General features: G+C 50.2%; 1 protein-coding gene across 2 annotated transcripts in view; it reads right to left on the reverse strand.

Moving 5' to 3' along the window:
- LOC309598982 (bombesin receptor-activated protein C6orf89 homolog) overlaps positions 1 to 11,125 on the reverse strand; it is a 27,269-nt gene extending 16,144 nt beyond the window's left edge. For both annotated transcript variants that reach the window (XR_014230159.1, XM_082330024.1), the window contains exons 1-3: positions 11,003 to 11,125; positions 7,150 to 7,357; positions 5,708 to 5,873 (exon numbers count right to left, since the gene is read on the reverse strand). Coding sequence is in view for 1 of the 2 variants with exons in the window: in XM_082330024.1 (XP_082186150.1) it covers positions 5,708 to 5,873; positions 7,150 to 7,338 (355 nt within the window). In the remaining variant the exon portion in view is untranslated. The remainder of the gene's footprint in view (positions 1 to 5,707; positions 5,874 to 7,149; positions 7,358 to 11,002) is intronic.
- Between the last annotated feature and the right edge of the window lie 2,594 nt (positions 11,126 to 13,719).

The raw sequence follows: 13,719 nt of genomic DNA on the forward strand, positions 1-13,719 counted from the left end.
TCAGGAAAGCCTTCAAAGCCTACTCCAGCCTGCACCTCTGGTTACACGCCCTAGAAAGCGGCTTGTGCTGCTCTGGCAGCGTCTGCATGAGCAATCTGGCTTGGAGGAACAGCATGCTTTTGAAGTAAATCCCTCCCAGTTGCTGCCGCTTGCCTGATGGTGGCTTCAGCCTGTAAAAGGTTTGACGTGCCTGTGTCACTAGTGCAAACAGGGCTCTGCTAGGCTGCTAAATGCCTCTGCAACAGGTCACGTACGGCGCACTCACTCTCTGTCCAGGGAAGCAAACCCAAAGTGAGAATTCACTTGGTCTGCAAATGAGGAAACAAGAAATTCTGGAGGCATCAAAATACAGAAGCAAAAGGAAGAGTTTTTCATGTTCTGGATTACCACAATGATTCGGCGTTAGTTTACTGTCAGCAAATCCAAATAAACAGTCCACTGGCTGAACGGAGGCCAAAGTAAAGCAGTATATGAAAACAGCTTGGCACCACCCTGCACTGCAGAGTCAGCCTTTTTTTCCCCTTTGAATGAGCCAACACATGTGTCTGTTGGTCACTCGCAGGTTATAATATAAAAGGGTTGTTTACACACACACACACAAAAAGATCAGATAAACTGGCAGCTGTCTGGGGATGGGAGGGAGCCCTGCGCAGCACTGCAACCCACATCACACTCACGTCCACCTCAAAATCCTCCAGCTCCCAGAGCGGGTGCATGAGAATATGCACGAACACAAGAGCAAACCAGCTTGACTTTGCTTAGGAAAAAAAATGAAGTAAGATCCTTTGCGAGCAAGAAGAGAAGGCCATGCTGAAGGCAGCAAGAAGTTAGAAATCAAACCCTGCTTTACCTTCCAAGCAGCTGCCTTGTGCAACCCTTTCATTCAGAGCGGGCCCATGTTCCTTGGGCTCACGCATCACTGAACCCAGCAGGTCAGATGCGGCGCGGGCTGCAAAACCCACGGGGAAAGGCTGAATACCTGGGTGCTTAGCCCACGTTGCACTCAAGAAGCAGAAAGTCCACCCTCGTGTTAAGACAGGCGTGCTGGACGCTCCCTTTCTGCACAGAGCTGCGCCAAGGATAAACACATTTCAGGGCTACAGGAAGAGGGGAGGAGAGGAGTGTGAGAAGCGGAGAGAAACGCGGTTGCGGCTGGCCCATCGCAGGCTGCCTGCAAAGGGTTAAGATCAGAAAGAAGCCAGGACCTGGCCGGGGGCCAAGACAAGCCTCCAGCCAAATTGGAGGTGGCCAGCCAAGAGGCAGAGGCTGCCGGCCTCTCCCAGTAACCCAGCCTGCTGTGACCCGTCCCCGGTCCCCACAAATAGCTGTCACGCTCGGGAGTAGCGACAGGCCATTTACAAGGTGTTGCGTAAACAGCTCCTCCAGCAGGGTTCCTTTCTCTAAAATAGATTATGTATAAAACCAATAAACATGATTTTAGCCCTTCTGGTCTATGCAAAAGGGAGTTTTTAAACACAAGGAGCCTTCTCCAAGCTAGGGGTAACTTGCACAGGGTCCCTTTTCCAAAGTTTGTGTTTGCACCTCACTTTAGGGGTGCTCAGCAGCTACTGATCCAGTTGATTTTGAACGGTGTAGGATGTACGCGGTCAGGACCAGGTCTCATTATTAGAAGCAAAGTTGGATTTTCCTTGAGGTCGTTATAAACCCCTGCTATCAGTACAACGTGCAAATTGTCACGTTGTTGGACGAGAGCCTGTTCACCACCGACCGACCCGCTCTGCTGTGGTTTTTGAGCTGCAGGGACTGAACTTACCAGGGGCAGATGCACATGAGCAACTTAACGCTCCGCTCATGATGCCATTGCTCTGTGTGGCTGGCAGGGAACCGTTATCAACCAGCTGACATCAAAATTCATATTGAGATATTAACAACGCTATAAGGATGTCACACGGTTGTGAGGGGAAGAACCACTGAAAACCAGAGTAGAGTGACCACCACTGTGGTTTTAAAACTTCTGTTAAAAAAAAAAAAAAAAAAAAGAGAGAGAAACCATTTTCATTTGGCTTCAATTACTACAGACTTTGAGAGCTCGTTGTATTACTTCCTAACGCTTGCATGGGAGAGGCAAGTACTCGTACCTCTACTTTGCACCAGAGAACTGAAATACACAGGGAATGACTTGTCTGTCCCAATCTATATCAAAGAGAAACAAATCCAGGTTACACAGGCCCTACTTTCTCCTTGGAACAGCACTAGAAAGCCTTAAGTTAACCCACGTGCCCACTCAAAATCCGCTGTGTTCCTTAGAGCGGGTAGAGCCCAGAGGTCTGCAAACCCATCTCCTCCCTGGGGGCTACGGGAAGCACTGATCTACCCAGCTAACAGCCGCACGCTGCCACGGTGAGAGGCGTTTCCCCCAGCCCGGAGCAGGCGGCCTGACCCAGCACTGGGGCTTTCACAAGCTCTGCGCAAACACGAGCTCAGGAAGAGCAAATGCAAACCACATTTCCGTAGAATTTTTCCCCAACCGAAGGGACCTTGGTTCCTAGCCCTGGGAAAACAGCTGAAAAAGAGGCACAGACGCCAAACCCAAGGGTCTAAGAGTCAGCTTTGAAGAAACAAAGGGTGGGAACATTAGTTTTAATATGGGAATTGATCTGGGGGAGAAAGCCGGCAAGCAGCAGAGCGGAGAGACAGGCAAAAAGGAAATTTACTTTGGACCTAATCCTACAAACTTAACGCAAGAGAGCTCTCTGCGGACACTGCTCCTCACCTCGGCCGCTCAAAGGTCCACCCACAGCCACCGACAGACAGACAGCCCTTGTCATCCGCAGCACGGCTCTTGGGGTGGAAGGGACGAGGATGAAGGTGAGAGTGAAGGCAGGTCACCCTGAGCCAGAGGGAGAGGGGAGCAGTATCCTGCACCCCTGCTCCTCCCAAAGCCTCACCACCGCTCTAACCCGGGGCTCTGGCTCTCGGGGGAAACCAGGCATCCAAGCTCCCCTTGTTCTGCAACACAAACCTGGCTGCTCAGCCCACATCTACCAGGGGACCAGGCTCCAACCTGCAATCCCGGAGACAGGAAAACTGCCTCAAGCCCACTACTCCCGGAGCAGGCTCAGGCGGGACAGCACGGCCCCAGACCGCAGCCCCACGCAGCCAAGCTGCCCCTGCCTGCCCAGGCGGCTGCAGGCCCAGAGGAAGCGAACCGGACCACCCATATGCCCACGCTCGCCACGGCCGGGCTTTGTCCGCACCACGTTGGGCGGTGCGGCTGGGGGAAGTCTGCCAGCACTGCTGGTGGGCCAAGGCAGCCTCCAAACTGCTAACAGGTGGCTTTCAACAAGAACAGCCCGAGCTGGATTTGAACTGGTGCCCGAGCAGAGAAAGCTCCAAGTTTCATCCTCAGCCCCCTCAAAAAATTCATCTACCAGGATGCACATAGAGAAAGGACGAGGAGTCTGTACGTCGAGTCCCTTGGTTAGTGTTTTTCTCTGCTGCTCGGTCTCGTTGCATGGTGCCTTCTCCTATGCAACCATGCACTGGAGAACGCTAGACCTGCTTGCAGGACCTCCTGGCCTTATGCTCACATCAACAAACCGGATGGCAAGATGTAGCTTTACCCCTTCCCTTCAGCAGACCACAAGGCCAAAATTAAGGGTAAAACATTATGTCACGCACAAGGCGGGGCTGAAAGAGAGCTCAGGAGACTACTCAGCCCCACGCCATGAAACTGGCTCTTCCGGATCCCTGCTGGATGGCTTTACCACGGTCCACTCAGCAGCAAGCCGTGAAGTTGACACCAGCGCCACTGGGACAGCTGGATGCTGGGACAGCCCCAGTGGCTGCAGCTGCCCGCCGGGAAGCCAGGACACGAGGGATTCCCACAGGAACCCAGCCAAGGTTCAGCCTGGGTGCTGCACTCTCCCATTCAAATAGCCAGGGTCTAATCCAGTTCCTTTTGCTGAGGCAAGATCAAAGTTACCCCAGCTAGTCCTAGCGAATCTGTTAATTGGGACATGCTGTGGTTTCCACCACGACCTAATACTGTTGGAAAAACAGAGCGGGAACTGCCTCGTCCCCTCTGTACCTCCCCTCCTTTCCCCAGAATTGGCTTGCTGCCCACCCTACTGCTCATCACTTCAGAAGATTTCCAGGACTCACGGAGGCATGAGGGATTTTATATGCATTTAAACAACAACCTCGCATCCTTCCTCCCCATCCATCCTTCCCTTCCTTCCCTTTTCCCCTGCTCCTTTGGATATTTCCTTAACTCCTCCCCGTTCAGCTGGTTTTCCCATCAGTAGCCCAGACTTGCTCCTACTGTTATTTATCTTCACAGTAAGATGCTCATGATTCCAGGCAACCCCTGTCCTAGAAACCTTCTCCTGTCCCAAGGAACCTCCCTGGGCTCTCCCCATCCAACAGGGCCCTGCGGCATCTGAAGAACTCGTCAACTTTCTGAACAAAATTTCACTGAAGAATTACGAGCACTAAAGTTTTCATTGGTTTCCTTGTCCATACCGAAGCAGAGAGGTGTGCACAGACTCATGTCAACGCTGAAATGCATTAGATAAGCAGGCTACTAATGCCAAGTGGCTATCAGAGCCATCTCCTCGCCTTTGTTTTTTCCTCCCTGCGAGAGATCCCAGTGTTTAAGGAAGGAGATGAACAATGGGGGATACCCCGTCCCACCCATACGAACCCAAATCAACAGAAATCCCACACGTCAGCGGAAGAGAGGGAGACACACAGAGAAAATGCAGAACAGCGCTGGCATTTCAGGGCGCCCTTTTTAGCTACGGCAGGAAGGTCAGAGCCAGAACAGACAACTCCAACACAATGAGCTGCCAAAGCTAAATATAAACCCGTCGAGGGCATGGATACAGGAGTTTGTTTTTACAGTGAGCCGACAGACGATCAACATTGTGCCACATCCCTGCTCAAAATAATTCACAGCTTTATCATTACTGACAGTCTTTGTACTTTATCAAAAAGGCAGAGCCCATGCTTACACCCATTTGCCTAAGTCAGTGGAAATGATTAACTGACAATGAGAAATACTCAAACTTTTCCATTTCTATTAGGTTTAGTCTAGGAAAATCTATTACTTTCCCCTCCCCTGATGGGAACACCTCATTAGGGAGCCACTTATCTAGCTTCCTCACACACGCACACACTACCCTTAATGTTACGTTAACTGCTATAAACACCGTAGCTCTCGAGCCCACAGTCCTTTCCCAATACGCCACTTGGCAAAAACTACTGTTCCTTAAACCCGGGTCACATGTTGAGGTTTCTACACTTTGCTCACAGATATCAAGATTTGGTTGACAAACTGTTTTTGCCTGCTTACTCAGAAAAAATAAAAAAAGGTGACATTTACCCAGCATAGATATCTCAGTACGATTCTCAGAACCGCAGAGATTTTTAGAGGAAGGGAACTCTTGTGGAAGAAAAAACTCGAGGTGTTAAAAGCAAGGAAAAGAGAATGTGCAAGAACAAAATTATGAAGTTAGAGATAAAATATGCTTCAGCCCCAATGAATGGAAGGGAAAGAGCCCTAGCCAGAATTCAGGATACTATTTTTAAGTACAGTGGTAGGAAAAGAGAAAACCATGGTGCCATGCCAGTAACACATTTGTCATTTGGTGCCCAGGGAGACACTCAAATGATTCGCATGGCTGGTATTTAACCTGGTATTTCTTGCTAGGCTTACGTTACAGCAGAGAAATCATTTCCTTACTCTCGAGCATGTACTTCTTGGCAATGGGCAGAGAGAGCAGCCGGATGTGACCGATGAGGGAGCCCCAGGCATGGGCTCTGGAGAGCGGAGCTTCAGGCGGCAGCGGGCTGTATGGCTGGATCACGAAGTAAACAGTCAGCAAGACCAAGCCCAGCGTGAGCAGGCCCTGCAAGAGAAAAGAGGCACGTAATTAATTATACTGCAGTGAGCCGATGTGTCTTCAGAACAGGACGCACATTGTCGCTGGTATCACAGGGTTGTGGCTGTGCATTGCAAGATGAACACTCCAATTTTTGCTGTGGCTCCTTGTTCAACTGCAATGCTGTTTAGGTACACAGAGTTGTCACTCAGTTTTATTGTTAGGGCTGTCCAAGGATGAAATTAAGCAGCCTTCAAACCCAAGCCACACAACTCTGTTCATGTATTTCAGCACTGCAAATAATCCAGCACCAGAGCAATGAGGATTATCTACAGATAGTTCCGATTCCTCCCACCTAATCAAATAAAAGCTTGCACTTCTGCCATACCTCTTACGCAAGGTTTTCAAGGCTTTTTGCAAACATCCGTCAAGCCTCGAAACACTTTGGCAGAATTGGCACCAGCTCCCTCCTCCATACCAGGATCCCAAATAAGCCTTAAAGAGATGACATGACGCATTTCTCCCCCTGCCCAAAGTCAAAGTGAATCAGCAGCAAAAACAAGAACAGAAGCTGAAAGTTCAAATTTCCAGTTTCCTGTTCTCCCGCCTCATTTTACAGCTTTTTATAGGATGTGAGGAAGAAAGATTGAATTTTTTTCTAAATAGAAACCATCATGATGATTTTTGTAAAGATGACCCTAAAATATTACTGAATATTATGCCAGCGGGAATTTTTTCACCCTTGTAGCAAACATCTCGAACCTACCTAACAATAGCATCCTTTCACCCGCTTTGCAAAACTTTTTACATCAACTTTTAGTTAAGGGTCTCAAAATATTTTTCTAGCATCAAGCATCATGGCAACAAGTTTATTTTATGGACTAGGAGAATAAAGACAGGTGGAAGCTGGTGACAGGGTCAGAAAGAGAACCTGGATCTCTTCATTATTCAACCCTGAACTTTAAGAATCTCCTTCCTTTCTCACATTTCCACTGAGGGTGCTGACACTGGGTATCTTTGCCTGAAGACTCAATCCAAGTCTCATTCTTTAATAATTTAGGGAGAGGAAGATGTTGACATGTTAAACTTTCAACACACATAAGGAATTTCAAATCTTGGTCAGCTGTCTTCTGTTTTCAAATCAATTCACGGGACAAAGGAAGGAAGCTACACTTCACAGCTTTTTCAAATAAGGAACTCAGAAAAATTCATCGAGAAAATGCAACGGGAAGTAAAAGGCTCAGGAGCAAAAGGAGAACCTCTGACCCTCAAACAGTCTGTGCATGCACAAAAGACATCTTACCTTGTAGAGAGCCACTAAGATAGGGTACCGCGGAGGTCCCCTCTGGGGTTCGTTTCTTTCCAAGAGCTGCTTGATGAATTTCTCAATGGCTTTTTCTGACATCCCACACTGGTGGCCAGTCTGCCTCACTAGATCAATCGTCTCTGATAGCTTGTCATAAATGCTGAGCTCATTGGCCGAAAGCTCCATGGCCTCCGATGAAAAATCCCTGTGGAGAGATTCAGTACGTTAACAGAAAACACACTCCAGCCGTACAGCTCAACGCCAGCATGTACGGAGAGATCACAGGAACATCTAGGCAACGTCTAGGCAAGAAGGCAGGCTTCTCTGGAGCAAACCTGGTCACAGCCAAAGGCACAACGTTTAGCTGCAGTCCTGATAGCCTCTGCTGGCTCGATATCTGCCCAGGGACTGAAAGAAGCCATGAAATTTCCTGACAAGAGAAGAACCGGCCGAGATTCGCAGCTTATGTAAATGAACAAAGCTTCCCAGAAATCAATGAAACTCCATTTATTCATCTATTCCAAATGAATCCGTCCCATAAAGCGATTGCTCACCAAGTACAAGAGCCAGCAATACAAAGCCGATCATCACACACAGTAGCCACGCTAAGCTCTCCTGCGCTATAATTTTAGTCGCTTATTTTAACGTAGATTTGTTTTCATTAAATCCCCTGTCAGCAATAAGAACAGGACAGAGAAATAAGCAGTATGTGGGGGGCAAAGTTCAACAGTTTACAATTTGTTTAAATTTTCGCAACCTAATGTCCAGGCCAACTGATTATTGAGTAACAGTAACGTGATAGCAGCATGCTCTGCAGGCAACAAAAGCTCCTACATTCCTCTGAAAGTTTGCCTGCAGGTCATTCATATGCAGAAATGCCACATAACTAAATACCGCAGCAAGAATTGCATTGTGAACGCCAGACAGAGACAAAAATGCCATTTGACAGCAAATTATTTCCCACCGTGCAATTTCAATGGGGAAGCTTGTAAGAACACACCTATGAGCGATCAGCATTAAGATGCCAAAAAAAGAAAATGTGTTCCTCTACCACTCCCCCTGTCTGCCACAAAGGCAGAGCCTCGCGATACCAAGAGCAGCAGATGGGCTGAAGAACAGATGCAAAGAAATTGCTGGACAAGCTCATAGCTGCCAATGTGAGAATCCCATTGTTACAGAGACATTTAGCCTCGGAAAAACACTGCTGGGGGAAAGGGAGCATCTGTGAGGTCTTGCTTTGCTTCTTGTTTCCAAGCTGGGAAAACTCTAACCTGGATCAAACTGGGACAACCGAGACTCTTTCTGGAGAGACACAGTTAAGCAATGCATTGCCCTGAAAGCACAGGCTGAGGACCATCACGTAAAAACACAAGCAGCACAACCAATACACCCAGCTCACAGCTGAAAATAGAAATCAGGCCCCTGTCCCGCTTTTGCTCCAAGCACCACCTGACACTAGGAACCAGCTCGTGAATCCCGTGCTTCACCCAATTCACCACCTTGCCCCGCGAAGCCTGTCGCTGGACTGCAAGAACCGTATAACTATTTACACGGGTCTTCTCTGCGCACACCTGGCAGCACAGCCTGCATTTTTAAAGCACAAATCCGTTTTGCTCGCTTGAGAACAAGCCGACAAGCACTGTGTAACATGCTACCTAAACTTAGATTTGCTCTGCTGTAACTTGTTCTGGCTGCTCCCACAGGACAAATCAGCCATAAACGTATGTATGTATATATCAAGAAATAAGATTCTCTTGTTAGGCAACCAAACTTGAAATCCGATTTGCCTTTAGAGAACTGGCCGACAGCTCTCTCCCTAAACCATGGGCTCCTACAAGTCAGAATTCAAGCAATGGCATTTTTAATATTTTGTGTGTGCGTGTGTGCAATGCTGGGGTGCAGTTTCAGAAAGAAAAACACTTTCCAACAGGACTACCAGCTTCAGCAATTGCTCCTCACCCCCCAAGATCAACTCCCTGTTCTGCTCTTGTACATTTGTTTATGTGGTCACATGGTGAATCAGATCAGGAAAATTATCTGGCTGAAAAATCACCCCTATTTGTTTGGTCAGCAGCTGCCTAAGCACCCAACTCAAGCAGTTAATGTCAGATGTTATATTAACATCAGTGTCAAATTTCTAGCCACAGCCTTAGAAACACCAAAAGAGTAAAATGCCAAATTAAAACCTAATCCCAAGCACGCAATGAGAACATGCTGCACTACATTGCCAGGTTAATTAGCTCCTGGCCCTGCTCTACCGACATTCCTTGCGTTCCATGCAAATATTTGTCCCAGATCTTACCACCTGAGCAGCCCCATGGGCCAGCAAAGCTGCCCCAAAGTAGGTTTGATCAATAGTATCTCATTATGGATCGTAAGCTCTCCAAGGCAGGGACCTTTTCTTCTCATCTGTGAAGCACCTGGCATACACTTGGCTCTATAAAAACAATACATTGCTTTACTAACTCTTTCATTTATGTAATACCCTGATTCATATAACAAGCGAGAGCCAGCACATCTGCAGGATATTAAATGCCTTTATTTTTTCCCCCCACAGCTTTTATGATTACTCTAGTTGCCTTGACACTGCAACTGGTGCACTAAATGGTCTGAAAGGTTATCTAGCTTCCTCTGGCTCCCGTGTGCCAAAGCTTTTGCCTGTGAAGCTCTCCGGTGCCGAATTCCAGCAGATTCAGCAAGCTTCTCCTGCTTGCAGAATCCGCCTGGAACCACTTAAAACACTTATCCCTACGTAAATGCTGTCAAACACAGCAATTTCCCCCTTTCCAAACAGCAGAAGCATCCTGCTACGATAAACTGCCAAGATACATCCCAGTTCTCCCCCTCCACATTTGTATCCAACTCTGAGCAAATACCTTTGAAGAAGACAACTCCTGCAAGTCACAGCCATTAAAAACCCAATGCAGCTCCTTGACAAATTCAACAGTAACCCACATCCTCAGCTAGGAAATAAGGCATTACGCTCCCACATTGTTTTGAGAGCAGATGAGGCCTTAAAAAACAAATAACAATCCATTATTTCCCTTCCTATCACCACAATACAACTGACAAAATAATAACAACAGACTACTGTACCCACTTTGCCGTCACACGCCCATACTGAGCGAGTCTCCTTCCTTCCACACAGCAGCCTCTCAGAGACAGGCCTTTTAAACGAGGGAACCCATATGTTACTGCTATTTTTTATGAACTCCACCACCCTAGGAGGAATAAACAGCTCTCTCCGCGAACATAAATAGCGATGGTTCTCGGCCTGAAAGGTTTCCACCCAAGGGCCCAGTCCTACCCGCAAACCCGATGCACGGCAGGGTGTTTGGACCCAGGCTTTAGAAACCTAAATATTTAGACAGAAACGCTGGCAGATGAGTCTTTAAAAGGGAAAGCTTTCTCGCCTCGCTGGTGAACCTGAAACAGCGATATAAATAATACATTCTCATCTGCTTTAACACCGTTTCTCTGCCTGCCTCGGCCCTGCTCAGGGGGCTCAGGTCCCAGCCCTGGGCTAAAAACCCTCCGGAGAGGGACCTGCACCCCCCACACCACAGGCCCACGGCATCGCCCTTATTTATCTCCGAGGCAGAGGAGCTCCAGCCAGGGCCTTTTTTTTTTGGGGGGGGGGGGAATCAATAAATTGAAGCAAAAGACAGCCCCCACCCCCGCAACTGGGCGCCTGGCGAGGGCCTCGCTTAGGCCCGGGAGCCCCCCCAGGCCTGGGAGCCCCCCCCCAGGCCTGCGCCCACCGCAGGGGCCGAGGCCCGGCCGCCCGCCCCGGTGCTCCAGCCTCCCCCCGACCCCCGCCCGGGCCCCCCCCAACCGCCCCCGGCCTCACCCCGGCACCGCCCGGCGGCTGCCCCGCTCCGCCGCCCGGCTCCGGGCTCCTCCCGCCCGCGATGGAGGCGGGACGCAGGGGGCCGAGGGGCCGGGCCGCGCCGCCCCGCCGCTTCCTGCTTCCGCCGGGGCCCGGCCCAGCCCGGGGCGGCCCCGGGCCCCCCGAGACCCCCCAGCCCCCGAAACATCGCTCGGGGGCCCTAAGACCCCCCCCGGGGGCCCTCAGGCCCCCCGACACCCGCCGCGGCCCAGAGCCCCCCTGAAGCCCCCCAGCACCCGTTTGAGCCCAGAACACGGAGACCCCTCCATATCCCTAAGACAACCCCCAGCACCCAGCTGAGTCCATGGCCACCCTCAGCCCCCCCCAGCACCCACCTGAGCCCCCAGCACCCGCAGGCACCCCCCTGCTAACCCTAAGACCCCCTCAGACCCCCAGCACCAGCCTGACACCCCCCCCCCAGGACCCTCAGACCCACTCAGGAACCCTAAGACCCCCCTCAGCACCCACCTGAGCCCATGACCACCTTGCGACCCCCCCCAGCACCTGCCTGACCCCCCATTACCTTCAGACACCCCCCTCAGCACCCACCTCAGCCCCCAGCACCTTAAGACACCCCACTTAGCACCTACCTGAGACGCCAGCACCTTAAGACACCCCCCCACACCCACCAGAACCCCCAGCACCCTCACACCCCCCACAGTAACCTTAAGAGACCTCCCCCAGCACCTGCCTGAGCCCACATCACCCCTGAGACCCCCCCCAGCACCCCCTGGAAACCACAACACCCCCAAATCCTTTGACAGCCAGAACCCACAGCATCCATGAGACCCCCCCAAGCACCCCCTAAATCCCCAGCATCCCCCCACAGCACCCACCCATCACCCCCTACAGCCCCCCCAGACCCTACAGCAGCCCCATGGGTCCCATTTACCCCCTCCAGCTCCTCAAGACCCATCCAGTGCCCCCCTAAGCCCCACTTACCCCCAGCCCCATGGGGACACGGATGCCCATTCCCACAGCTCAAGCAACGAGCCGTGACCATGCACAGGGTGGGTACTGGGGAGCAGGGGGGAGAAGAAAGATGCTGCTGCCCTAAAAAGTGTAGGAAAGGCTTCCAGGAGCAAAGAGCTGGGAGACGGAGCAAGCAGAGGTCCCCAGAGCCATCCCTGGTGTGAAAAGCTCGGAAGAAAGCAGGAGCAAGGGATCTCAGCCTCACCCAGCTCTCAGACACAGGCTTCAGTCCTTAATTGCAATTAAATGCATTTTCAGAGACAGCTGTCAGTTGTGACGGGCGATTTTGGTATCGCTCCGGTCCCTCTTCAGCCTTGTTTAAGTTCTCAGCCTCAACAACTTCCTGCAGCGATGAATTCTGCAGTTTAATTAAACATTGAGAGAAAAAGTACTTCCTCTTATCAGGTTTCAATTTCCTGCCCTGTCAATCCCAGCGTGGGAAGCGGGACGGTCTCTGCATCTCGATTTTACTGCCTTTCGAGGGGAATGAGGTGAAACTGCTGGGTGAGACCCGAGACCTGGCGGCTGGGGCACCGAAAGCTTTGGCCGATGGTTTGTTCCAGCTTGTTAGGAGCTCGTCTGGGTTCTCTGCTTTCAAGGTGGATGCATCGAAGCGAGACGGTGGTAAACGCCTGCTGACTTTGGGCTGGTATCTGAGATCTTCGGCAATCTTGGTTTGGCTGGGGCAGCTCCTCTAATTCTTGTGGAGTGCCTTGAGGAATTACAAACGGCTCGAAGGGAAACAACCTGATATAAAAAAAAATTCCTGTGGTCCAAACAAATGTGCGTTTCCCTGTTGCTATTAATACCTCAGACCTTGATCTTCCTCCAAATTCTCACGCATGCATTTAACAGCTTGCAAATGAGCGATCCCTTTGATTCTGCAGTGGGAATGTTTGCTGGGACTGTGAGTTATTAAAGGTGAAAGATGCTTTCAAATGCAACGCGCTGGCCGTGTTTTCCAACATGCTTTATTGCCTTCCTGGCGTTTCTCTCAACCTGGGAATGAAAAATTCATTTCCAAGTTTGGAGGGGAGGTTTGGAGCGGAGTAACACTTGTTTTATGCAACACCTTTGGGCACAAACTCAATCCCTTTTTCTAGACCTGATTTCTAGTGGAAGAAGATAGACATTTCTTTCTGCCTGCTGTTCTGGGAAGCCTTTTCTTTTGCAGATCTCTCTTTTGGGCCCTGTTCAAGCTCCCTGGTCTTTCTTTCCAGCACAAATATTGCAGAGTTTGTAGGTATTGCTGCATTTGCTGCCATCTAATGGGAGAGTTTAGCCTCGGCGACCTCAACTCATTCTTTTGCAAGCAAATAAAAACGTTTTTCTGGGCAATCCTGCTACCACTCGGCAAAGCAGGATCTTCCATGCATAATCCCAGCAAATTTAGGCGAAGAGAAAAGCTGATCTGATGGATGGCTTCGGCGTACATGCAGCTGGGCAGCTCTGCAGAGGGCTCAAGCTGCCAGGAACCATTGCAGACCCAGTAAAAAGAGCCTTTTGGGGTTAATCAGGCTGAAACGGTGCTTCCTCGGATTGTGGACCAGACTTGCAAAGTGTGCTTGGATTTATATTATTTTAAGATAAAACAGCAAAGCAGAAATAGGGAAGATGGGCCCAAACAACAAAAAAAGCCATTGTTAGATACCCCGAATACCCAGTCCAGGCTCTGAACTGAGCCACATAAACTCTTCCTGAGGAGC

The sequence above is a fragment of the Platalea leucorodia genome (genome assembly GCF_965183815.1).
Source record: "Platalea leucorodia genome assembly, chromosome: 19".
Taxonomy (NCBI): domain Eukaryota; kingdom Metazoa; phylum Chordata; class Aves; order Pelecaniformes; family Threskiornithidae; genus Platalea; species Platalea leucorodia.